This window comes from Rhinoderma darwinii, chromosome 10 (assembly GCF_050947455.1).
Source record: "Rhinoderma darwinii isolate aRhiDar2 chromosome 10, aRhiDar2.hap1, whole genome shotgun sequence".
Taxonomy (NCBI): domain Eukaryota; kingdom Metazoa; phylum Chordata; class Amphibia; order Anura; family Rhinodermatidae; genus Rhinoderma; species Rhinoderma darwinii.
Genome location: NC_134696.1, coordinates 88,460,089 through 88,488,024, shown reverse-complemented (window position 1 = coordinate 88,488,024; position 27,936 = coordinate 88,460,089). Strand labels below are relative to the sequence as shown.

Below are 27,936 nucleotides of genomic sequence, written 5' to 3'. Positions count from 1 at the left end.
TAACATTCACGTCAATGACAGGACCCAAGGTTTCCCAGCAGAACATCGCCCAGAGCATCACACTGCCTCTGCCGACATGTCTTTTCCCATAATGCATCCTGGTGCCATCTTTTCCTGAGGTAAGCAATGCATAGGCATCCAGCCGTCCACCTGTTGTAACAGAAAACATGAGTGATTAGACCAGACACCCTCGTCCATTGACCCATAGTCCATTTCTGATGCTCTTGTGGCCATTGTTGGCGCTTTTGGCGATGGACAGGGGTCAGCATGGGCACTCTAAATAGTCTGCGACAACGCAGCCCCGTATACAGCGAGCTGCGATGCTCTGTGTGTTCTGACACCTTTCTATCACAGCCAGCAGTAACTTTTTCAGCAATTTCTACTGCAGTAATTCTTCTGTGGGATCAGGCCAGACGGGCCAGCCTTCACACTCCACACGCATCAATGAGCCTTAGGCGACCGTGACCCTGACGCTGATTCACCGGTTATCCTTCCTTGCACCACTCACTTTTAGTAGGTACTAACCACTGCATACCGGGAACATCCCACCAGACCTGACAATTTGGAGCTGTTCTGACCCAGTCCTCACAATTTGGCCCTTGTCGCAGTCGCTTGGATCCTTACAGCTTCCAACACATCAACTTCAAGAACTGACTGATCACCTCCTTGTCAGGCGCCATTGTAATGAGATAATCACTTCTCCTGGCAGGGGTTTTAATGTTATGGCTGATAAATAAAAAAAAAAAAATATATATATACAGTTCTTTGTTTTTAGCCCAGACCTAGTGATGTCAATTACTCACCTGAATTGTTTAACCCCTTCCCGACATTTGACGTATCCATACGTCAAAGTCGGGTAGGAGTAGCATGGAACGGGCTCTCGGAGTGTAAACGATAAACTTTTTTTTTAAATTATTATTATTTTTTTTTAAATCTCTAGAGATTTTTCCAAGATCCGTATTCTGCAACTTTTGGCGGTTTCTCCAAGGTTACCAATTTTTTTCGTGGAGCATTGCGGCACCAGGATGGACATCACCAAAGACCCTTATCTGAGATGGCGGTTGGGCTGGAGGATGAACCAGGTTTTGAAGTGATCTCATGTGTGAGTATTCAGGGCCCAGGCCGCAGTGCGAGCCCCTGAGGACCATGGGTCATATTGAACGAGGTTTGGTAAATTAAAGGGGTTTCGTATTTACAGCGGCATTGCTCTGAGTTCTGCACGTTCAGTGATATAGAGTCTTGGGTATTGTTATTGTGGGTTTTAGGTTGTAAACTGACATCCAGAAATCTATTTCAGCTGGTGGAGCTGGGCGAGCGTCCAGTCATACAGCGCCAGGCACCTGTCAGCGAGCAGGAATGGGAATCCTACATTGATTCTGAAGGTCAAATGATGAATGTGGATGGTTTGAAGAAGAGGATATTTTCTGGGGTAAGTGTGGCTGCCTCAGCATGGATTAGATCTATACACTGCAGCATACACTGCAGATTGTGGTCCAAAGCAGCTGCCGCTTGCATGCATTTCTTTCCGTGCACGCAAGATGGCGCCATTTCCCAACATTGTATTATACTAAACATACTGCAGATATCGTACACTAATAGCGCTGTTATTTATTTGATTTTTAGGGCTTGAGTCCAGGACTTCGAAAAGATGCTTGGAAGTATCTCCTCGGCTATCATCCATGGGACAGCACAGCAGAAGACAGAAAATCTTTAGTACGGAGAAAAACGTAAGCGTTTCTGCAGATGGTGTAATTTAGTAATGAGTGAGAGACCCCCTAGTGGACAGTATGGTTAGTACAGTCACTGTCATATCTGCAATCCAGGTTTTGCTTTCATTCACAAGAAAGAATTTACTTTTCAAGCACACAGATGTAGCACTCTCTAACTTGACTCTTAACACGTTAAATACACAGTGGCAAGAAACTTTGACTTGACTTTTTAATGGATTTTCAATGGCTTTTGTTGTGTGATATCGCCCTGCAGCAAGTTAAACCTCACTAGATCTGTACCTGGGGTGGCACTGTGCTCAGCTAGCATGAAATGGTTTTTCTTTCCTTTTTGATGATGTTCGTTGCTAGTCACTGATTTGATTATTTTCCATTTACATTTTTTGCAAAAGTGTATGAATATAGCAGGCGAAGCGGGGGAATTGCATGGCCTTACGATTTTCAAGCTGGGTGGTGTATACTCACCACTACTCGGTCTTCTTCCGGTCCAGGTGCCTGTCTTCTTCTGGTCCGGGCGCCTCTCTTCTCCCCGGTCTTCTTCCGGTCCGGCTGCCTGTCTTCTGGTCTGGACGCCTGTCTTCTCCTCAATCTTCTACTGGTCCGGGCATCTGTCTGCTCCACGGTGGTGTTCTGGTCCAGTCGCCTGTCTTCTCCCTGATTTTTTTTTCTGTTCAGCATCAGAATGTGTGCGCCACCACACACTATCTCTTGATGCTGAACAGAAGTAGAGCAAGGAGAAGACAGGCGCCCGGACCAGGAGAAGACAGGCGCCCGGACCAGGAGAAGACAGGCGCCCGGACCAGGAGAAGACAGGCGCCCGGACCAGGAGAAGACAGGCGCCCGGACCAGGAGAAGACAGGCGCCCGGACCAGGAGAAGACAGGCGCCCGGACCAGGAGAAGACAGGCGCCCGGACCAGGAGAAGACAGGCGCCCGGACTAGGAGAAGACAGGCGCCCGGACCAGGAGAAGACAGGCGCCCGGACCAGGAGAAGACAGGCGCCCGGACCAGGAGAAGACAGGCGCCCGGACCAGGAGAAGACAGGCGCCCGGACCAGGAGAAGACAGGCGCCCGGACCAGGAGAAGACAGGCGCCCGGACCAGGAGAAGACAGGCGCCCGGACCAGGAGAGGAAAGGCAGCCAGACAGAAAAAAAACCGGGGAGAACACAGGTGCCCGAACCAGAAGAAGGCAGGCACCCGGACCATAAGAACACCAGGGAGCGAGGAACCATGAGTGATGCCCGTTGTGTTCCCCGGTCCACCTGTACCAATAAATGTTTCTTTCCCCACTGAGGCTGATGGAAGCGCTCATTGGTTGACAAGTGTCTCTATCAGTTTGACAAGGGAGGAGCTCATTGCAGATTCCGTTTTCAATAAAAATGACTCCCCCCCCCCCCCCCCCTTCTCCCCGCCAGCTGCAAGGTGCCGCACAAGGAGCTCACCTACCCCCCTCCCGGCCCTGGTCTCAGATTAGCCAGATCTTCACGTCAATAAAATAAGTCATCTGATTGGTTGCTATGGGCTCTAGTTTCATAAACGAGGCCTAGTGGTGTTTAACCGGTTTAATGCCTGCAAAATGACATTGGAAACGGGTTGCGATAGCCAACACCATGGTTCTTATATTACATTGGAGATCTTGATGCCACAATCCCATGTGCCCGTCATTCTTCTTAATAGATTTGATATTTGTATCATTATTCAAAAAGTGGCCATAGACATAACATAACCTGCGATGAGCCCTAATAGTGATATCCATTATAGGATTCCCAAATTACATTTGATCAGCCCTTGTAAATTTATAAAATAAAAAATGTATTGGGCAATTTTGTTGTCTGTGACCAGTCCACGTCTTCGGTGTAACTATTCATTTGCCCCAAACCACAAATACCTGATTGATGTTATAAATGAAGGGAGAGTTCTGGGAATAGAAGGGTTAATGCAGCCTCTCCCACGCATCTTACAAGTTGTGAACTACAACAGAATTAAGCAAGCCGGCAGATCGCATGGGCTCGGTGCCATCTCCGTGGGACATTGTTCAACACATGTTCTAGTGTTTGTCTTGCTGTTTGCAGGGACGAGTATTTCCGTATGAAGCTGCAGTGGAAATCTGTGACTGAAGACCAAGAAAAGAAGAATTCTCTGCTGAGGGGTTACCGCAGTTTGATCGGTCAGTATAATATTAAGGTTTTAGGCTTTCAGAGATATAAGAACGGTACAACCTAGTGGCAGAACTACAGGTGAAAGGTTTATACAAAATAAAGGGACCAAAAAAAATATTTGGTACATTTTAGGATTTACACAACAATTTTGAGTCTTTGAAAGGAATCTCTCACCAGGAAAGACCACTAAAAGCTGTTGTCCAGTTTTAAAAAAATCCTCTGTTCAGGATCCTTATCTCTAGGCCAGAGTAGAGAGCAGTTTTAAGCATATTATCTTGCTCTGGAGGACCTGTCCTGTACATTAAACAGACAACCAAAAGATTTAAATGGGCATTGTGTAATACTTAATTTCACCTGTGGCGGTGCTGCAGGAAAATTGAACACTTACAGTCAGGATTCCTCACTGATCACTGGACGTCCCAGCTGGAGGACACTTTATAATCTGCTTATTCTCAAGGGAGCCGGATTGTTCAAAGCGAAGCACCCCTTTAAAGTAGAAGGTCTATTAGATGGTCTATAGAAAACATCTCAATGGGTTTTATTATGGGCATTTGGGGAGCCTATATAAAGAATTATCTCCAATGAAAATTACAACGTTCTGTGGCCTGATTGGCCAAGAGGAACCACATGATCACATAACCCCTTTTAAATGGGCTCTATAGAGAGCTCAGACCTCTTTGGTACTATTCAGATATTTCTGTTATCAGCACATTGTCATTGATTTGAATGGAACTTTGGCACCGCTCAGACATTTCTTTTACTGGAAATCTGATAACATTATAAACAAAGAGAGATCGCTCTCTCTAGAGCCTGTTTATTCTGGAAAATCATTGTTGGCCTGAGATCAGAATTGGGCTTCGTTCACATCTGCGTCAGGGCTCCGTTCAGCGGTCCTGTCGGAGCTTTCCGTCAGGGGAACCGATGAACGGAACCCTGACTGAGACAAATGGAAACCTTTCCCTTTGCATCACTATTGATTTCAATATTGATATCAAATTTCGATTTATAGGTATTCTCATTTTTTAGCGTCTACGGAGGAGAACTTTTATCCTATTTTTTTTGTTTATATCTAAATTCATACTGAAAATATTCCTTGCCCATTAATATCTTTACATATTGAGTACACGTATTATCTCTTTTATAATACCTGGGCTGTGGTTTGCGTGCTGGACGTTCCATTTGGGACCTTCGTTCCAGCTGTCGATTGTACCCTTCTGCGCCTGCGCTGTTTCCGGAGCCGCAGTGCGTGCGCAGTTTGGTCTCGATGGCTTGGGACCCTGTTCTCGCGATGTTACGTTTGGCAAATCAGGCTTTCCATTGGCGTTGTGCATGCCACTTGATCTATCTAGCACTATATTTAAACGGTGCAACGGACATTGATTTAAAACCCCATGACCAAGCTATCCATGCGAAACGCGCGTCGGGGTTCGTCTTTGGAGCTCACAGGACATCTCAACAACATGGGTTAGTCATGCCATTTCCTTACATTCTCATCACTGTTGTCTTTTGGGGAAATCATTTCCCTCTCTGTTTGAAGCGTCCCTATGTTTACCAGTGCCAGAGGATATGACTTTTTGAGCCATATATAGCACTCCTATGAGGGTATGTTCACACGGCAGCATCCGTAACGGCCGAAATTACGGGGCTGTTTCCAGGAGAAAACAGCCCCGTCATTTCAGCCGTAACGGCATGTGCAGGCGCTTGAACGCTGCGTCCATTACGGACGTAACTGGAGCTGGTTTTCCATGGAGTCCATGGAAAACGGCTCAATTTACGTCTGAAGAAGTGACATGACACTTCTTTGGCGCGGGCGTCTATTTACGCTCCGTCTTTTGACAGCGACGTAAAACGCCCGAATTACGTCCGTAAATAAGCCCTGTGAACATACCCTGACTGTTTAGACCTCCATAGACACACTTTTGCATGCATCTTGTCTTGGTAATTACCTTGCTATATATATTGCCTCTGTATACCCAATTGTTGATACAATATTTCACTATTGTAGCCACTCCAGGTATGGCTTGTTAGCCCTCTGTACTAGAGTTTCTGTTGCTACTTATGTGCTTTACTGTTCTATATAGATGAGTATTCCAATGCGTTATAATTAAAAATATTAAATTAAAAAGGAAGTCTTTTTGTAGAAAATATATAAATAAAGTATAATAAAATAATAAAAAAAAAGAGAATAAACACGATCATTTAAAAAATAAAATAAAATAAAACCACTGTTTTTGTTAAATAAAAGTCATAAAAAAATAACACATTTTTATATATCCACATAATTCGTTTCAACCCATGCGGCTAATTTGAAGCATAATTTAAGGAGTTCGGAGAACGAAGGTTTAAAAAAAAAAAAACACCCCAAAAAAAACGATAAAGGAATACAATTTTTTACACATTCCGCTTTAAAAATTCAACCACTAAATGTTATGTAGCAAAAAATTTAAAAATTCAATAGGAAAGGCAAAAAAAAACCCCGAAGACATTGCGCCGCGTCAGCGAAATGGAATGCAGTGAGGCAAAAACAGAAGAATATGCTGTGTCTTTAAGGCCAAAATGAGACGCTTCCTTAAGGGGGTAATAATGTACACGGTGTTATTAAAAAGTTGTTACATTTTTATTTCTCTGTCATTTCTTGCAGAAAGAGATGTCAGTCGTACAGACCGAAACAACAAGTTCTATGAGGGGAATGACAACCCAGGACTCAGCCTTCTCAATGATGCCTTGATGACGTACTGCATGTATAATTTTGATCTTGGTGCGTAACTTACAGTCTTCGGTGTTAACATTCGTACAGTTATATATGGGAAGATGTACAGTTATATATGGGAAGATGTACAGTTATATATGGGAAGATGTACAGTTATATATGGGAAGATGTACAGTTATATATGGGATGATGTACAGTTATATATGGGATGATGTACAGTTATATATGGGATGATGTAGTTATATATGGGAAGATGTACAGTTATAAATGGGAAGATGTACAGTTATATATGGGATGATGTACAGTTATATATGGAAAGATGTACAGTTATATATGGAAAGATGTACTTATATATGGGATGATGTAGTTATATATGGGAAGATGTACAGTTATATATGGGATGATGTACAGTTATATATGGGATGATGTACAGTTATATATGGGATGATGTACAGTTATATATGGGATGATGTAGTTATATATGGGATGATGTAGTTATATATGGGATGATGTAGTTATATATGGGAAGATGTACAGTTACATATGGAATGATGTACAGTTACATATGGGAAGATGTACAGTTATATATGGGAAGATGTACAGTTATATATGGGAAGATGTACAGTTATATATGGGATGATGTAGTTATATATGGGAAGATGTACAGTTATAAATGGGAAGATGTACAGTTATATATGGGATAATGTACAGTTATATATGGGATGATGTACAGTTATATATGGAAAGATGTACAGTTATATATGGGATGATGTAGTTATATATGGGATGATGTAGTTATATATGGGAAGATGTACAGTTATATATGGGATGATGTAGTTATATATGGGATGATGTAGTTATATATGGGAAGATGTACAGTTATATATGGGAAGATGTACAGTTATATATGGGAAGATGTACAGTTATATATGGGATGATGTACAGTTATATATGGGATGATGTACAGTTATATATGGGATGATGTAGTTATATATGGGATGATGTAGTTATATATGGGATGATGTAGTTATATATGGGATGATGTAGTTATATATGGGATGATGTAGTTATATATGGGATGATGTACAGTTACATATGGGATGATGTACAGTTACATATGGGATGATGTACAGTTATATATGGGAAGATGTACAGTTATATATGGGAAGATGTACAGTTACATATGGGATGATGTACAGTTATATATGGGAAGATGTACAGTTATATATGGGAAGATGTACAGTTATATATGGGAAGATGTACAGTTATATATGGGAAGATGTACAGTTATATATGGGATGATGTACAGTTATATATGGGATGATGTACAGTTATATATGGGATGATGTACAGTTATATATGGGATGATGTACAGTTATATATGGGAAGATGTACCGTTATATATGGGAAGATGTACAGTTATATATGGGAAGATGTACAGTTATATATGGGGAGATGTACAGTTATATATGGGAAGATGTACAGTTGTATATGGGAAGATGTACAGTTGTATATGGGAAGATGTACAGTTGTATATGGGAAGATGTACAGTTGTATATGGGAAGATGTACAGTTATATATGGGATGATGTACAGTTATATATGGGAAGATGTACAGTTATATATGGGAAGATGTACAGTTATATACGGGATGATGTACAGTTATATACGGGATGGCGTACAGTTATATACGGGAAGACGTACAGTTATATACGGGAAGACGTACAGTTATATACGGGAAGATGTACAGTTATATATGGGAAGATGTACAGTTATATATGGGAAGATGTACAGTTATATATGGGAAGATGTACAGTTATATATGGGATGATGTACAGTTATATATGGGGAGATGTACAGTTATATATGGGGAGATGTACAGTTATATATGGGGAGATGTACAGTTATATATGGGGAGATGTACAGTTATATATGGGGAGATGTACAGTTATATATGGGGAGATGTACAGTTATATATGGGGAGATGTACAGTTATATATGGGGAGATGTACAGTTATATATGGGGAGATGTACAGTTATATACGGGATGACGTACAGTTATATACGGGATGACGTACAGTTATATACGGGATGACGTACAGTTATATACGGGATGACGTACAGTTATATACGGGATGACGTACAGTTATATACGGGATGACGTACAGTTATATACGGGAAGACGTACAGTTATATACGGGAAGACGTACAGTTATATACGGGAAGACGTACAGTTATATACGGGAAGATGTACAGTTATATACGGGAAGATGTACAGTTATATACGGGATGATGTACAGTTATATATGGGAAGATGTACAGTTATATATGGGAAGATGTACAGTTATATATGGGAAGATGTACAGTTATATATGGGAAGATGTACAGTTATATATGGGATGACGTACAGTTATATATGGGATGACGTACAGTTATATATGGGAAGACGTACAGTTATATATGGGGAGACGTACAGTTATATATGGGGAGACGTACAGTTATATATGGGGAGACGTACAGTTATATATGGGAAGACGTACAGTTATATATGGGAAGATGTACAGTTATATATGGGATGACGTACAGTTATATATGGGATGACGTACAGTTATATATGGGATGACGTACAGTTATATATGGGATGACGTACAGTTATATATGGGATGACGTACAGTTATATATGGGATGACGTACAGTTATATATGGGATGACGTACAGTTATATATGGGAAGATGTACAGTTATATATGGGATAATGCACCCCCTCCTGTAAATTATCAGAATATTAGAACCGTATAAAAGCAGAAGGCTGCAGTCTCTGTACGCAGGTCGTGGAACTCAGACGTGACTTCTAATGTTGCTAATAGTTTATAGTAGGGCGTACATTAGTTCTTGTAATCCAGACCTCAGCTGCTGCAAAACCTTTTTTTGGAAAGCAAGCAGGAGCTTCATGTCCATCACTGATTAAATAAAATGAACTCCTTTTTTAAAATAATGGTCTGTATCACAGCGTCCACTATAATACCTGCAAGATATTCGCCCCCCCCCCCCCCCCCGGTACACCGTTCAGCCATGACATTAAAGCCACTGACAGATGAAGTGAATAGCATTAATTATTTTGTTACAATGACGCCTGTCAAGGAGCGGGATATATTAGGCAGTAAGGGAACAGTCAGTTCTTGAAGTTGATGTGTTGGAAGCAGGAAAATGGACAAGTGTAAGGATCTGAGCGACTGTGACAAGGGCCAAATTGTGATGTCTAGACGACTGGGTCAGAGAATCTCCAAAACGGCCGTTCTTGTGAGAAGTTCCTGGTATACAGTGGTCAGTTCCTACTAAAAGTGTTTCACGGAAGGACAACCTGTAAACCGGCCACAGGTTCATGGGAGCCCAAGACTCATAGATGTGCATGAGGAATGAACTAGCCTGCCTGGTACGATCGCACAGAAGAGCTACTGTAGCACAAATTGATGAAAAAGTTACTGCTGGCTGTGATAGAAAGGTGTCAGAACACGGAGAGCATCACTGTTTGGTGCTGCGTAGCGGCAGACCGGCAGAGTGCCCATGCTGAACCCTGTCCATCGCCGCAAGCACCTACAATGGGCACGTGAGAATCAGAACTGGACCATGGAGAAGTAGAAGAAGGTGCCTGGTCTGATGAATCACGTTTTCTTTTACATCATGTGGATGGCCGGGTGCGTGTGCATCGCTTACCTGGGGAGGAGATGGCACCAGGATGCATTATGGGAAGAAGACAAGCCGGCAGAGGCAGCGTGATTCTTTGGGCGATGTTCTGCTGGGAAACCTTGGATTCATGTGGATGGCCGGGTGCGTGTGCGTCGCTTACCTGGGGAGGAGATGGCACCAGGATGCATTATGGGAAGAAGACAAGCCGGCGGAGGCAGCGTGATGCTTTGGGCAATGTTCTGCTGGGAAACCTTGGATTCATGTGGCTGTTACTTTGACACGTACCACCTACCTAAACATTGCTGCAGACCAAGTACACCCCTTCATGGTGACGGTATTCCCTAATGGCAGTGCCCTCTTTTCAGACAGTGTTTTTAATGTTATGGCAGATTAGTGTATAGTACAATCCACAATTGCCCCGATGTAGGGCCAGCCAAATTAAGTAGTACTCATAGGGTCAGCGATTTTTCCGGACTTACAGCCAGCCTCTTCCCAGCCAGAAATGGCTGATAACAGGGAAAAATAGATTGTATTCAACTTCACTTCTAATGGAGATCAGAGAGGGTTTAAGTTTCAGATTTCGCCTCTACTGGTCAGTGTGGGATTGCAGGATGAGTATTGTATTCAATTGTATTGAGATGACGTCTGTTTTTGTCGCTCAGGTTATGTTCAGGGAATGAGCGACCTCCTCTCCCCCATATTGTATGTCATGCAGAACGAGGTGGAGGCTTTCTGGTGTTTCACTGGATTCATGGAGATGGTGGTAAGTTCTATACTGATACTGTTCTGCTTTTACAAAAGCTGTTGCCTGGAGCACCGGGTGACAGTCTCACGTCTAGGAGTCTGGGAGACGAGCCTCACTAGAACTTTCGGCTTGAGTGACAACCCCTTTACTCTACTCAAAATCTAAAAATGAGTGAACGCTAAAAGCTCTATTCACCCAGTGTCGCACTCAAAGGCATCTAGGAAGCTGAGATATGTGGGACTGTTTGTATGGGTCCTTCAGACTGTGGATAAACTTTTGATTTCCCCGTGCCTGACAGTGATGGAGGAAACCGCATCGTCACTGGAGACTTGTGGTTATCCAGATCTTGATGGCCTATACTTAAGATAATATTAGGTCGGTGGAGGTCCAACTGTCAGGAAAGCCCTGCCGATCAGCTGTTTGAAGGGGTGTCGGCACTGGCACAACCAGGCACGGCTTTGTACTTTTAGTTGCGGCTGTCCCTTGTATTGCAACTCCGTTCCATTCACTTTAATGGGACGGAGCTTCAGTACCAGTACTAAAAGGAAGTACGCTCACTCATTACTACCTCCATAAGAATAAACCTAAAAGACCACCGGTTGGTACCCGTCACCCTCCTTCCTGCTCTATGTAGTAACTGTGGTAACCATCATCCTGATTAGAGCCCTGTAAATACATCAAAAGGGTAACTACATTTTCGAAAAACTTCTGACATGTCTTAGTGACATGTTCGTTTTTAGTTATTCTTGAAGTCCCAATCCTCCTCCGTATCTCAGGCCATATAATGTCTACAGACTACATAACATGACTCGCTTCTATTTTCGGCCTGTCTCGTAATCCCCCACTCGTCAGGTCTCGTTGATGCCCGTCTAAAGGAATTTTTCCATATGGATAACTGTATAATATTTTCTGACATCTACTGTTACCGGTCAATGCAGTCAGCGTTCAGGGAGAGCGGCTGGTGATCAATGCATTGATTTGTTTCTCCTGCCTCTCAGCACCACAATTTTGAGGAGAGCCAGGAAAGTATGAAGAGACAGCTGTCCCAGCTCAACCTTCTGCTGCGTGTCCTGGATCCGGCACTCTGCGATTTTCTGGGTTGGTATTGAGTATCCTAATCTGTGTCTTATGGAGTTGTAGTCCAGGGACAGATACATATATACAGAGCTGCACCTGGGTCAAGTCCACTTATTCCATGCATTTTATTGTTTACTTAGTCAATTGGTTTTATTTCTCTTGAATTTTATTAAATCCGTTAATTAATTTTAAATACAGCATTAGGGACTCATTTTTAAAGGGCAAACGCATGTCCTGAAGCAGCTCCCCAATGGTGAGCTTATTGCTCGACTCCAGATGCTAGAACCCTCCGCTGTCATCAGGGAAGGCGGCAGTGGCCTATAGGGGCCTAGATCGTTGTCACTTTTTAGCACCCTGGACCAAAACCATAGGGAACTATAGTTACTTAAAGGGGTTGTGCAGTTTAGAAAACTCATTGTCATACACCCTATTAGGGAATTCTGGGTTAAGAGATGGGGGTCCACTGTTCAGGATCTTCATCCCTTTGCCAGAGTGGTGAGCGGTTACATAAAGCGTCTTTCGCTCTGGATGACCCGTCCTGCATTACGCAGACAACCTATTAATGTGAACAGGCACTGTGTAATTCTTAATTTCCCCTGTGGTAGCGCTGCAGGGAAATTGAACACTTCCGGGTTTTCCCATAGATTACAGCTGATTGCGGGGTGCCACAGGAGGGGGACACATTGCAATCTGCTTATTGTGAAGGGACCCTCCTAAGAAATTGGACAATCCCTAAGTGGAAAACCTCTTTAAAGGTATATTCACATAGAGCACAAAATTGCTCTTCACCAGGAGGAAGAAAACTGCCTCTCTAGTGCCACCTAAAGGTGACTACCCTGTAAGCCAATGTCCAGCTCTTAATAGAGCCTTGAAACATGACTTGGGTTAATAGCCAAACCAGGGTTCTGGTTGGCTGAATGTGTCAACTAGAACCCTACTCTGTACTGATGAGGGACAGCAACTCCAAAACAGTGCTCTACACATAAGGGTCTATGGTTTGGCTTTTAACCCCAGACGTGTTTCTAGGCTCTATACAGGGTCGGACATTAACTTACAGGGAAGCTACATATAGGTGGCACTAGTTAGACCGTTTTCTTCCTTCTGGAGTAGAGCTATTTTGCATATTTTTCCCAGGGAGCATTGCTCTTGAGACGTCCTACCAGCTGGATCTCCACACGGTGAATCATACCTTCTACACCTGTGGTTCTACTTCAATTGCAATCAAATCTTCGATTGTGGTAAAACTACAGCAGAAAACGCTGGTATTTACATGCTGTTTTGTCACACCATTATTGTCTGAATGTAACCTAACTGCAGTGCACCATCTGTACTGACTCGTGGCCAAGATGGTGAAGTAAGACCTTATTCACACGACAGGGTTTCCAGGCTGTGTGACGGGCGTTCATAAAACGGCCATCACACGGCCGCAGTAGGAACAATAGACCCCTAATGGGGCTATTCACACGACCGATTTTTTTTGACGGCACGGGAAACCCGGCCGTCAAAAAATGGGACATGCCCTATTTTCGGCCGTTCTCCCGGCCGCTCAACTCCCATAGAAGTCCATGGGGCCGGGTAATACCCGGCCATCACTGGAATGTGTCCCGAGTGACGGCCGTGTCTTCCGTCGCTCGCTCTCTCTCTTTCTCCTCCTCAGTCTGAAGTGCATGTGAGGAGGAGGGTATTTGTTTGCTACATGTAGGAGCGGGATCCCCGGCCACAGCTTCGGCAACGCTGTGGCCGGGGCTTGGGGATTCTGCTTCAGAAGTGCTTGACGTCACTGTGTTCATATATGGACACAGTGAAGTCAGGCACTTCTGAAGCGGAATCCCCGACCCTGTGGCCGGTGTTTCCACTCCAGGAGAAGTCCCTGACTTCACTGTGTCCATATATGAACACAGTGACGTCAGGTGCTTCTCCTGGAACGGTGGCGCTATCTACAAACAGGTAGGGGGGGGGGGGGGTGCCATCTATGGGGGGGGGTGGGGGCTGCTGTGTAGAACTACCTACAGGGGGGCTGTGTGGCATTACCTACAGGGGGCTGTGTGGCATTACAGGGGGCTGTGTGGCACTACCTACAGGGGGCTGTGTGGCATTATCGACAGGGGGCTGTGTGGCATTATCGACAGAGGGAAGTGTGTGGCAAAAAATTTACAAATGAAATTCATCCGATTTTTTTAAAACGCACAGGGAACAAAAACTTATGCAAAACGGGTCAAAATCGGCCGTTAAAAAACGGCAAAACGAATGCAAAACGCCAGTTTTTATCGGCCGACACTCGGACCCTGTCGTGTGAATAAGGCCTAAGAGCCATTATTAGAGCCATTGCTTTTTAATAGACCGATATAGGTGTGAAGAAATAATAGGGTGTTGTCTTTTCAAAAATGCATCGCAGTAGAAAGCAAATGAAATACAGATCACCAGTGTCCTAGTGCTGTATACACATCGAAATTATGAAATTATTTTGACCATTGTGAATACTTCATAAATGTTGATTTTATATCTTGATTTAGATTCTAAAGAATCTGGAAATCTAAGTTTCTGCTTCAGATGGCTGCTCATTTGGTTCAAACGGGAATTCTCCTTCCAAGATATACTTCTCTTATGGGAGGTAAGCACCAGGGACTGGGAGTACAAATGTGTCCCAGTATCATTACTTTTTTTGTCTAGTACATCACTGCTTCCAGGTCCTGTGCTGGCCTTCTCCATGAGCTGTCCTCCCTTGTGATGTCATCATGGCAGTCAGCGATTGGCTGCTGCGGTACCCTGTCGTGATGTCAGCACTTACAACAAGATGGGTCAGAGATCCTTTCGGCAGTAATACTGGCTAATGAAATTTTCTGGTGGCACATAGAATACGATCTCAGAAGTCTATTACTTGATTATCTGTACATTGTATTCTCCTTTTTGTCTTGCAAGGGGCCATATTTTTAGTCAGATGGTTGCTGAACTATTGCATTCCGGATTAAAGGAATTGCTCTGTATTTGTTAGCTGGCCTTAATGCACATCAGTATGTTTATAAATCACCATAGACTAGGGCTGGGCAATTAATCGGAAAAAAAACCTAAAACCGAAATTCTGCGCAATTATTTGACGTCATGTTGCGTATTTTGGTTTAACAATTTTTTCTTTCCTGGTTCAAACTGTATCTGCATCTTCGGGACGCTGATACAGTTGAATCTAATGGTGGAGCAGGGGACTGTAAAGTCCCTGCTCTACCATTCACTATGTATTGCCGGACGCGAAGCAGTGATGTCATCGCGCCTGTCTGCTCCGTGCCGCACAGAGCAGAGGGATCTCCTCCACTCGTTGTTGGAACGGGGTTAGGTGAGTATCTATATTATTCTTTTTATCAGGCACTATTGGGGCATTATACAACATGAGAGAAGCTATGGGGGACTTTATACTGTGTGAAGGCAGCTATAGGGGCATTATTCTGCGTGGAAGTCGGTTATGGGGGCATTATACTGTGGTGGGGCAGTTATGGGGGGCATTCTACTGTGGAGGGCAGCTATGGGGGCATTATACTGTGGTGGGGCAGTTATGGGGGGCATTCTACTGTGTGGAGGGCAGTTATGGGGGCATTCTACTGTGTGGAGGGCAGTTATGGGGGCATTCTACTGTGTGGAGGGCAGTTATGGACGGCATTATACTGTATGGAGGGCAGTTATGGGGGCATTATACTGTGTGGAGGGCAGTTATGGGGGCATTATACTGTGTGGAGGGCAGTTATAGGGGCATTATACTGTATGGAGGGCAGTTATGGGGGCATTATACTGTGTGGAGGGCAGTTATGGGGGCATTATACTGTGTGGAGGGCAGTTATGGGGGCATTATACTGTGTGGAGGGCAGTTATTGACGGCATTATACTGTGTGGAGGGCAGTTATGGGGGCATTATACTGTGTGGAGGGCAGTTATGGGGGCATTATACTGTGTGGAGGGCAGTTATAGGGGCATTATGCTGTGTGAGGGCAGTTATAGGGGCATTATGCTGTGTGAGGGCAGTTATAAGGGCATTATACTGTGTGAGGGCAGTTATGGGGGCATTATACTGTGTGGAGGGCAGTTATGGGGGCATTATACTGTGTGGAGGGCAGTTATAGGGGCATTATACTGTGTGGAGGGCAGTTATGGGGGCATTATACTGTGTGGAGGGCAGTTATGGGGGCATTATACTGTGTGGAGGGCAGTTATGGGGGCATTATACTGTGTGGAGGGCAGTTATAGGGGCATTATACTGAGTGGAGGGCAGTTATAGGGGAATTATAATATGAGGGGGCAGCTATGGGAGGCATTATACTGTGTGGGGGCAGTTATGGGGGCATTATACTGTGTGGAGGGCAGTTATAGGGGCATTATACTGTGTGGAGGGCAGTTATAGGGGCATTATGCTGTGTGAGGGCAGTTATAGGGGCATTATGCTGTGTGAGGGCAGTTATGGGGGCATTATACTGTGTGGAGGGCAGTTATGGGGGCATTATACTGTGTGGAGGGCAGTTATGGGGGCATTATACTGTGTGGAGGGCAGTTATAGGGGCATTATGCTGTGTGAGGGCAGTTATGGAGGCATTATACTGTGTGGAGGGCAGTTATGGGGGCATTATACTGTGTGGAGGGCAGTTATGGGGCATTATACTGTGTGGGGGCAGTTATGGGGGCATTATACTGTGGAGGGCAGTTATGGGGGCATTATACTGTGTGGAGGGCAGTTATAGGGGCATTATACTGTGTGGAGGGCAGTTATAGGGGCATTATGCTGTGTGAGGGCAGTTATAGGGGCATTATGCTGTGTGAGGGCAGTTATGGGGGCATTATACTGTGTGGAGGGCAGTTATGGGGGCATTATACTGTGTGGAGGGCAGTTATGGGGGCATTATACTGTGTGGAGGGCAGTTATGGGGGCATTATACTGTGTGGAGGGCAGTTATGGGGGCATTATACTGTGTGGAGGGCAGTTATGGGGGCATTATACTGTGTGGAGGGCAGTTATGGGGGCATTATACTGTGTGGAGGGCAGTTATGGGGGCATTATACTGTGTGGAGGGCAGTTATGGGGGCATTATACTGTGTGGAGGGCAGTTATAGGGGCATTATGCTGTGTGAGGGCAGTTATAGGGGCATTATGCTGTGTGAGGGCAGTTATGGGGGCATTATACTGTGTGGAGGGCAGTTATGGGGGCATTATACTGTGTGGAGGGCAGTTATGGGGGCATTATACTGTGTGGAGGGCAGTTATAGGGGCATTATGCTGTGTGAGGGCAGTTATAGGGGCATTATGCTGTGTGAGGGCAGTTATGGGGGCATTATACTGTGTGGAGGGCAGTTATGGGGGCATTATACTGTGTGGAGGGCAGTTATGGGGGCATTATACTGTGTGGAGGGCAGTTATAGGGGCATTATGCTGTGTGAGGGCAGTTATGGGGGCATTATACTGTGTGGAGGGCAGTTATGGGGGCATTATACTGTGTGGAGGGCAGTTATGGGGGCATTATACTGTGTGGAGGGCAGTTATGGGGGCATTATACTGTGTGAGGGCAGTTATGGGGGCATTATGCTGTGTGAGGGCAGTTATAGGGGCATTATACTGTGTGGAGGACAGTTATGGGGGCATTATACTGTGTGGAGGGCAGTTATGGGGGCATTATACTGTGTGGAGGGCAGTTATAGGGGCATTATACTGTGTGAGGGCAGTTATAGGGGCATTATACTGTGTGGAGGACAGTTATGGGGGCATTATACTGTGTGAGAGCAGTTATAGGGGCATTATACTGAGTGGAGGGCAGTTATAGGGGAATTATAATATGAGGGGGCAGCTATGGGAGGCATTATACTGTGTGGGGGCAGTTATGGGGGGCATTATAGGACATTATACTGGGGGCAGTAATCGCTCATCCCTACCATAAGCGTACTGCAGTCTTCTTAACCCTATCTTTACAGTCCTGCAGTATTTAAAGCAATTACATGATGAGTAGTCAATGGTTATCCCCCCCCCCCCCTCTATAGTGCTGTCAGCATCTATAGATTATTGTTCATCACAGTAATAAATCCTTTTTGTCACGATGTGGGTTTTCTCTGAACAGCTTCATGCTGCCCACATATCAGATGTTCGGTGTAAAAATCTACAGACATAAATCATGATGCCAAATTTCATCTAAAATCGGATCTGTTCTACTTATAATCATGCACAGAAATCATCTTCCTTGGTTGTGTTTCTATCCAGGTTCTCTGGACGGGGCTGCCATGTCCTAACTTCCACCTTCTTGTCGCATGCGGCATCCTTGACTTAGAGCGGGAAGCATTGATGAACTCCGACTACGGCTTCAACGAAATCCTTAAAGTAAGTAAAACTGGGCTCGTATCTTTATTGTATAGTCCCTCTGCTTGTAAAGGAGTCCATGTATTTAGGGTCATAGCTATAGGGGGTGCAGAGGTAACAGTTACCCTAGCCCTGATACCTGAGAGCCCAAATGCCCCTTCCTCTGCCACATAAGAAGACACCAGTATTCTAAATGGCACATGGTAGGTGACAGTTTTTGCATCTCGGCCCGGGAGCTTTTTGTTATGCCTCTGTCCGTATTACTGATCTATTACAGTTTCTACAGATATAAATTGTCTATGAATAAATTGTATATGTATCTGAAGTCTACGAATAAGCAGCCTTTTTGTGAGACTCTTTTAGGATTTAGCATTACCTGATTTCGTTGTCAAAAATGGACTGCCTAACCTGACTCTTCCAGATATTCACTCCCAGGCAGCTATAGACCAGGCACTGCATAGAGTCTAGTCTAAAATAAAAAAGGAGTTACAGAGAGGGAGCGCAAAGAGGGAAGAGTTAGGACTCGCAGGGAATATGCATTTCTATGAAGCCTGGGTGACTATGTGACAAGAATATCTCTTCATAGTTTCTAAAAATGGCAATGTCGAAGGTCCGCTGTAGATGTAGGTAAGGACCGGTTCTGGCCAGTCATAGTGGAGGGGCTGGCATAGTTTGCTGATGATTTAGGCAACTTTGTGAGGGCCAGGGACATGTCCTCCTCAAACACATCTCGAGCATTGATGGTTTAACAAGCCATAGGAGAAGTTTATTAACTTCCTTCCCTGAATTAAAATAATTTGGCTGCAGAAATATCTTTACTTTCTCCATTATTCATTGTTTTTGAGTTAATTAATCTCTTTCTATACAATGGTTCCCCTCCCCCTTCCATTTTGCTTTACACACCTTATTTATGTGTTGTCTTTGCTCCTGTTCAGCACATTAATGAGCTGACCATGAAGATGAGCGTGGAGGACATTCTGTGTCGGGCTGAAGCCCTGAATCAGCAGTTGGCACACTGTCAGGTGAGTACTGGGGTTATTGCTGCGGGCGTCGCATCCCTGCCAAGGCTTGTTGACCTCTCCATCTCCTCCCATTCACCAGGCAGCCCTGTATTGGATTAGCTCCGGCTTTGTAGTATTTCATTGTATAAAAAGGCAGCACGGGATTCTGTGTTCTCCTCCGAGACTCCTTGTCACAAATAATGTTTTTCTTCTTTGTTTCATTCTTTGCTTATGTTTGTTATTTTGTATCTTTACTGTTTCCATTGTTTGTAAAACACTACAGAATTGGTGCTATATATAAAAAAGTTATTCTTCTTGCTCGTATGGGTTCTAGCAAGCCCCCACAACCCACGCTGACCTCCGTAGAAAACATGGCCGCCCTCTGCGGTCTGAGTTGTCATTTATCATACATTGGAATCCTAGAGATGTTTATGAAGCAGTGGGTATACTGTCAGCGTCATGGATGGGGGGGGGGGGGTCTTAGGCGGAACCCACTTCGCTGTAATAAACTACTACTATAGGATTTATCTTAAAATGTATCCGTCATTTTAAAAGGGTTGTGTGGGTTTTTTATACTGATGACCTATCCACAGAAAAGGTCATCAGTAGATGATCGGTGGGGGTTCGACACCTAGGACCTGCCCAGATCAGCAGTGGGTTATGCAGTGGTCAGTGCCGGAAGCAATGTCTCCGTACAGTGTATTGCGGCTATGCTGCAGCTCTGCTCCTATTAACTTGAATAGGAGAAGAGTTGCAGTGCTGTAGAACGGCCGCTATACCGTGACTGGAGCCATCTGCTTCCGACACCGACCCCTGCATAACGTCCGATGCCCGGAGGCAGCCTAACCAGGTGTCTGACCCCCACCAATCATATACTGATGACCTTTCCTGTGGATAGGTCATCAGTATGAAAAACCGCCCCATGCCCGGACAAGCCCTTTAAATATTTTTAGACCCTGTTCACGTCCCCTTTTTTTTTTTTTTTTTTTTTTTTTTTTTTTTATCATATCATATTAGACTACACTATTTCATCCTGTGGAGTCTAGTAAAAAAATGTATATCTTATGTATACATAGTAATAAAATAAATAACATCCAAGTCACTAGTATTCAGGCACATGGGGGATGGGCTGATCATAAAGAGAAAAACAATCGCCACCATTTAGCTCGTTCCTGTTGTTTACGCCCGTGCTGGACTGTTCTATAATCCACCAAAACTGGGGAATGAAATCTCCTTGAATGCAAAGGTAACAACAGTGCAAGGACATTGTAATGGAAAATGCAGTGTAGAGACATTTATCCTAAACATAGATCCCCGGCGCGGACTCTGGGTATCCGTTCAACCGCCGCGCAGGATATCATCTCTCCCTTGTGATGTTCGGTCGTAATTTGAGATCCCCGCTCTTTCATAGAAATATTTGCAGGAAACAATGGGTTAATTTGTGAAGAACATTTGACGACGTTTTTTCATTTTTCATCAACCTCTTTATCCCTTTTGCAGGAATTACCTCTTAATGTTAAAGAGCTGCTCGGCATGGCAGATGTAAAGAGTCCCGCAGCCAGCCCGGACACCGCCAGCCCACCACGTCCCCTCTCTCCAAGCCAAGTCCACGAACTAGACCTCACCGACAGCGTGTCCCCCAGTCAGCCAGACAGTAGTATCGAAATACTGCCCACAGAGGACGCTACGACCTCACAGAGCCTGTCTCCTTGACCAGCCTCACCAGCCTTGCCTCTCATCCGTGCCCATTAATACTACGTCTACTCTGTGCGCACTGGCGTTGTACTCGGACTCCACTTCATATGTAGACGGTTCTACGCAGTCACCTACTTACTCCTAACCGACATTTACTAAATTATTAACCTTCATTCATTAACTGACCACAAATATAACATCTTACAATGTACGTGTTTTGCGGTGATATGGCGCTGTCGTCATGGAAACCTCGGCCCCGTTTTGGAATTGATGAGTATTTATTGTCTATGGAAGGTGACTATGTCTACTTGAGAAGTGTGGGTTACATTTTCAACACCGGTAATTTTGGTCATGGGCTAAGCTAGAAGACCTTGTGGGTTCGTGTCTAGGGATATCCTAGAACTTCACCCTCCTGACCTTATACATTGGGTATGATCAGAAAATGCAGTGAGACTTGTTCACATTAGTTTCCAGTTTTGGAAATGTTATTTTAGGCTTCGTTCACATCTGACTCCGTTCATGGGTTCCGTCGGAGCTTTCCGTCAGGGGAACCCATGAACAGAGTCCAAATGGAAACCATAGATTTCCGTTGGCATCACTATTGATTTCAATGGTGAAGGATCCGGTGCAAATGGTTTCAGTTCGTCACCGTCGTCTAAGGGTTCCGTCGTTTTGACGGAATGAATAGCGCACTACGCTGTTGATTTAGTCAAAACTACCGAAATCTTACACAACGGTGACGAGCCATTTGCACCGGATCCATCACCATTGGAATCATTGGTGATCCAAACGGAAACCTATGGTTTTCGTTCGTTTCAGTTTGGATTCCATGTTCATGGGTTCCTCTGACGGAAAGGATCGACAAAACCCATGATCGGAGCCCCGACACAGATGTGAGCGAAGCCTTATCTACACTTTGTTGCAAACGTTTTTTTTTTTTTTTTAAACAAAACTACTTTAAAGGGGTTGCCTCATCAGGACAGCCCCCGGTTGTTCAGCAGCTCCCCTAAAGCGGACAACCATGGTCACAGCAAGTCCTCCTGAGCGAGATCAAGCCTGGCTATTAGAGTGGGGTCCCAATTTTGGAATTTCCTGTGACATTGATTTTCCCTAATAGTCCATATGGACAGGCGTTGTTCTGATCGGACAATCCCTTAAAAAGCATTTTCCAAGGTCACTGAGTAGTTCTCAGTAGTTTCTGGTAAAGTTGGGTATCAATTATTAAGAATTCGGGTATGGGCACACACAAAATAAAAAGTTTCTGAAAATACGGAGCTGGTTTCAGGGGAAAACCGCTCCTGATTTTCAGACGTTTTTTAATCAAAGTCCCGTTTTTTGCGGCGTTTTTAACAGCCATTTTTGGAGCTGTTTTTCTATAGAGTCTATGAAAAACGACTCCAAAAACGGCTGAAGAAGTGACATGCACTTCTTTTTCTTTTGAAATAAAGTTTTTATACTGATATACAGAAGTGTTAGGCCACATGCACACTTCCATCACGGTTTTCACGGCCGTTTCTCACGGATCCGTGTGTTCGTTATGGTATGCGTGTGGATTCCGTGTCCATTCTGTGTTTCCGTTTCAAACGGACGTTGTGTTTCCGTGTTTCCGTTAAAAAAACAAAGTATTGAACCTCATTTGAACTTGTCACATGTCCCAGTCTGTGAACTTTGGCACGCCCTGCCGTTACTAGGGCAACGGATCCGTCAAAAACGGACGGCACACAGAAGATCCTTGTGCCGTACGTTTTTTTTCACCAACCCATTGACTTCTAAGGGCCCCATGGTCACGGAATCACTGACAAAAGTAGGACATGCTCTACTTTTGACGGAATGGAACAACGGATCCGTGAAAATAACGGAAGTGTGCATGGGCCCATTGAAATGAATGGTTCAGGGTGCTATCAGTGACAAAAATGGATAACACCCTGAAGGAAAAAACTGAAGTGGGCAGTGTATTATTGAAGCGATGGCATGTCCAAATCCCCTAGTAGTTTAAAAAAAGTTAAATATAAAATGTTCGTAATAAAAAATAAATAAAATAAAAATCCAAGGTAAAAAAACAAACAAACCTTTTTTCCCCTTAAAAACAGTGTTGTTATAGGAAAAAAATATTATTTCTTTTGAAAAATACACATAATTGAAATTGTACAACCCTACCGACACATACCATAAAATGAACAGGTTAAAAAAAAAAAAAGACCGAATAGATTTTTATCCTACCCTCCCGAAAACAATTAAGTACATCAATAAGTTATATGTACCCCAAAATGGTGCCAATAAAGATACAATTTCTCCATACAAAAGCGAACCCGTGCGTCAATGAAAAAAGGCCAAATTGCTGCGTCCTCAAGGGGTTAATATTGGAAATTTTTTTTTTTTTAGGTCCGGTTTCCACCATTGCCTACTGGAATTAGAGGTCATCATTTTAAGAATGTAGTTAATGATGTGTTAATAAATCACTGTGTTATGAAATGTTCTGCAACTTTATACTTTGAGTTTCTGTTCACCACTTTTAAGATCTCTGCCTGCTGTCTGTGAATGAAAACCTGTACAGACCTGATCCTTCTAGTGTTTAATCTACACTAATACATTGCGGATGTATATAGACCACGGGAGATCGTCTAGACTGGATACAATTGTAGCAAACTCTCCGCTCCATTCGATAAGTATATGTTTTTAGCTAATGTTTGTTAACAGTAGTATTCCCATTCAGCAAGCAGTGATCTTAAAAATAGAATTGAAACACAAAATGTAGTATAGAGTTTCAGAACTTAGAAAAACACGGCTGTTTTCTTCCAGAAACAGCGCCACACCTGTCCATAGATTGTGTCTAGTATTGCAACTTCAGCTCCATTAAAGTGATACCATAGACAACCTGTGGAGAAGTGTGGCGCTGTTTTTGGAAGGAAGCAGCCATGTTTTTCTAATCCTGGTCCATCCCCTTTGACCAGGATCACACACAGTTTTTGGGTCAGTCTTTTGAGCCAATCACAGGACTGACACAAAAGAAAGGAGATGTATCAGTCTTCTCGATAGGTTTATTTCCTTTTGGATGAACTTCTGGCTTTGGCTAAAAAAAAACTGCATCAAAAGCAGCACAAAACTCTGTGTGTGAACCTGGCATACAGGTGTGGAAATCAGAGTCACCACTGGGCACGCACTAACGCTCCCCCCAGAAACAGCGCCACTCTTGTCCATGGGCTATGTCTGGTAATGCAAATTCAGCTGAATGTGGCTGAGCTGCAATACCAGACTCAGCCATGTATTGGCGCTGTTCATCCATCTAGATATTGGCTGCACATATATATTCTTTTTATCCTAGAGGTAGATCCGTCCAATCCCTGGATAAGGAGTTTTCCCAGGATTAAAAAGAAGGGCCTGCTTTTTTTTTTCTCTTTTTCAGAAACTGCGCCACTCTTCTCCATGGTTGTGTCTGGTATTGCAACTCACCCCCCATTGACTTGAACGCTGCAACATGAAAAAAAAGTGACGCTGTTTCTGGTAAAAAGAACAAACCCTTTTCTATATTCCTGGACAAACCCTTCAAAACTGTTACAAAGTCCCGACTGGTGATCTGGTCTGCACTACTGCGTTCAATATGAATAATCGGATCATACCACAAAATAGCGGACTGTACCATGTCCAGTCGAGGGGGGGGGGGTAGTTTATAATTTTTCATGCAGTCATCGTCTTCTCTAGTAAAGGTGGAAGACGTGTGGTGTTTGCGGGGAACCTTCCAGACCGTCCTATCGCATGTTGTAATTGAAAAGGGTCTTGTCAGCCACGAGATTGATTATGACGCCTGCCGTAGATGAAAGCAAAGCATTCAGACTTTCAGATATTGATTACAAATGCTGCTGACTGGTGAGAAGATAAAAAAAAAAAAAAAGCCCACCGCTCGCCCCATTTGGGATAATTGAGATGATCCGCGGTGCGCGCACTTTGTTGGGACGTGCCGCTGTTAGTCAATCTCCGTTTCAATGTGAGCGCCAAGAAGAGGGACAAGAGAAAGAGAAGGAATTGTGTCAAGCTCAATAATTCCCGGGAGAGCGCTCATTCATCATTCATATGAACGTATGCTCGTCTACTGCAAACTAGACAAAAAAATGGAGAATCGGGGGAGGGGCACCAAAATAACCCGAAGGCTTCTCCATTTATTAAGCTTTGCACATTTTTTTGATACGTATATGTATCTTCTCTTTCTATGTGTATTATATCTGTTTGTATTCTGTATTTAATATACATATATAAATATATTTCCATAGATTGGGGGGGGGGGGGGGGATTTCATTGGTATAATCACTAAAGTAGTCGGAGAACTTCCCAGCACTGGATGTGATTTATTTTTCGGCGCCGCTTATCCCACTTGCTTGATGCCAACTTTTGCTTCACCTTACCGGTTGTGAAATGACTGCCGTGAATCCCCTTGTGTAATGACATCCTCGGTATTTGGCGCGCTGTCTACCTCTCCGGATAATGGCGTCCTTCCTAATAATGCATTAAAAGTAAAGTCATTTTTACGTCCGACTTCTCTGTGTTTTAATCAGGCGAGTGTCCTCCAGTGGGTGTAGTTTTTCAGCTTCCTATTAAAGTTCTCTTTTTCAATTCCTCACAGTTTTCAAGATCTCTGCTTACTGTCAGTGAACTGAAACTTTCTTGTTTACATCCAGAGGCGAAAAACCTGATCATGCGCACAGCTTGTTAAAGGGGTATTCCCATCTTATAAAGGGACTACATATATGTCATCGGTTTGTGATCAGTGGGGGTCCGACCTCTGGGACTCTTAACAGATCCTAAGAATGAAGGGGTCACAGCGCTGATTTAGTGCTGCGGCCTCTTCACTGGTTTTCTCTTCACAGCAACACCTCAGCTAGTTGCCAGCAGCACCGCTGCGCAGGGAACACTTAGAAGGGGGCGCAGCCCCTTAATTTTTAGGATCGGTGAGGGTCCCAGAGGTCGGACTTCCACTTATCGTAATGCGATGACTTATCCTAACGATATGACGTCACTTTATAGGATATGAAGACTCGTAAGACCAAGGCTTAATGACAATTGGAGACGCAGACATTATAGCACTTCGCGATTGCGCAATTTTGATGGCACAACCTGCTGCAATTAATAATCAGGTTTCATAAAATCGTTATGGAAATTTAGTCTAGGGGTACCGTTCCACGTAGCGGCGTCTGCAAAGCATTGACGCGGTGGGTAGAGTTTTCTTTCTAAACAGGTTGTTAATTGGCCGTACGATTTTGCAGATAAACAGCAGTGTAATCGGAAAACCGTGCGGCCATTAAGATTGTAAATCGCTGCACGGTTTTGTGGTAAAACTACTGTTTACCGCGAAAATCCTGCGGCCAAGGTTTGCGGACGCCGCTATGAGGGACCGTACCACAAGTGTATCAAAGATGTCTCTTCAGTTTGTGGAAGACCCGACTAGAGGTGAAGCTCTGTTGGATCTGGTCATTTCTAATAATGCAGATCTTGTTGGGAATGTCAATGTTCGTGAAAACCTCGGTAACAGTGATCATAATATAGTTACATTTTACCTATACTGTAAAAAACAAACGCAGGCTGGGAGGGCAAAAACATGTAATTTTAAGAAAGCCAATTTCCCCAGGATGAGGGCGGCAATTCAGGATATAGACTGGGAAGATCTAATGTCATATAATGGGACAAATGATAAAGGGGAGATTTTCAAATCTACTTTGGGTAATTATAGTGCAAAATGTATTCCTATAGGTAACAAGTATAAACGACTCAAATTAAACCCCACATGGCTTACACCTTCTGTGAAAGGGGCAATACATGACAAAAAAAGGGCATTTAAAAAATACAAATCTGAGGGTACAGCTGTAGCCTTTGTAAAATATAAAGAGCTTAATAAAATCTGTAAAAATGTAATAAAATCAGCAAAAATACAAAATGAAAGGCAGGTGGCCAAGGATAGTAAAACAAATCCTAAAAAATTCTTCAAGCATATAAATGCAAAAAAGCCCAGGTCTGAACATGTAGGACCCCTAGATAATGGTAATGGGGAGTTGATCACAGGGGATCAAGAGAAGGCAGAGTTACTAAATGGGTTCTTCCGCTCTGTATATACAACAGAAGAAGGAGCAGCTGATGTAGCCGCTGCCAGTGCTGTTAATATATCAGTTGATATACTGAATTGGATGAATGTAGAGATGGTCCAAGCTAAATTAAATAAAATAAATGTGCACAAGGCCCCGGGACCAGATGGGTTACACCCTAGAGTTCTTAAAGAGCTTAGTTCAGTTATTTCTGTCCCCCTCTTCATAATATTCAGAGAATCTCTAGTGACTGGTATAGTGCCAAGGGACTGGCGCAGGGCAAATGTGGTGCCTATTTTCAAAAAGGGCTCTAGGTCTTCGCCGGGTAATTATAGACCAGTAAGCGTAACATCAATTGTGGGGAAAATGTTTGAGGGGCTATTGAGGGACTATATACAGAATTATGTGACAATAAATAGTATTATAAGTGACAGCCAGCACGGTTTTACAAATGACAGAAGCTGTCAAACCAACCTGATTTGTTTTTATGAAGAGGTAAGCAGAAGTCTAGACAGAGGGGCCGCTGTGGATTTAGTGTTTTTGGACTTTGCAAAGGCATTTGACACTGTCCCCCATAGACGCCTAATGGGTAAATTAAGGACTATAGGTTTAGAAAGTATAGTTTGTAATTGGATTGAGAATTGGCTCAAGGACCGTATCCAGAGAGTTGTGGTCAATGATTCCTACTCTGAATGCTCCCCGGTTATAAGTGGTGTACCCCAGGGTTCAGTGCTGGGACCACTATTATTC

General features: G+C 43.8%; 1 protein-coding gene across 2 annotated transcripts in view; it reads left to right on the top strand.

Annotated features, from left to right (window-relative positions):
* The window catches only part of TBC1D17 (TBC1 domain family member 17), a 48,534-nt gene extending 22,808 nt beyond the window's left edge, over window positions 1-25,726 (top strand). For both annotated transcript variants that reach the window (XM_075840201.1, XM_075840202.1), the window contains exons 7-17: window positions 941-1,102; window positions 1,298-1,429; window positions 1,624-1,727; window positions 3,800-3,894; window positions 6,528-6,644; window positions 10,944-11,044; window positions 12,025-12,124; window positions 14,617-14,714; window positions 18,327-18,443; window positions 19,358-19,444; window positions 20,924-25,726. In XM_075840201.1, coding sequence (XP_075696316.1) covers window positions 941-1,102; window positions 1,298-1,429; window positions 1,624-1,727; window positions 3,800-3,894; window positions 6,528-6,644; window positions 10,944-11,044; window positions 12,025-12,124; window positions 14,617-14,714; window positions 18,327-18,443; window positions 19,358-19,444; window positions 20,924-21,136 — 1,326 coding nt within the window. In that variant the 3' untranslated portion in view covers window positions 21,137-25,726. The remainder of the gene's footprint in view (window positions 1-940; window positions 1,103-1,297; window positions 1,430-1,623; window positions 1,728-3,799; window positions 3,895-6,527; window positions 6,645-10,943; window positions 11,045-12,024; window positions 12,125-14,616; window positions 14,715-18,326; window positions 18,444-19,357; window positions 19,445-20,923) is intronic.
* The last annotated feature ends 2,210 nt before the right edge of the window (window positions 25,727-27,936 follow it).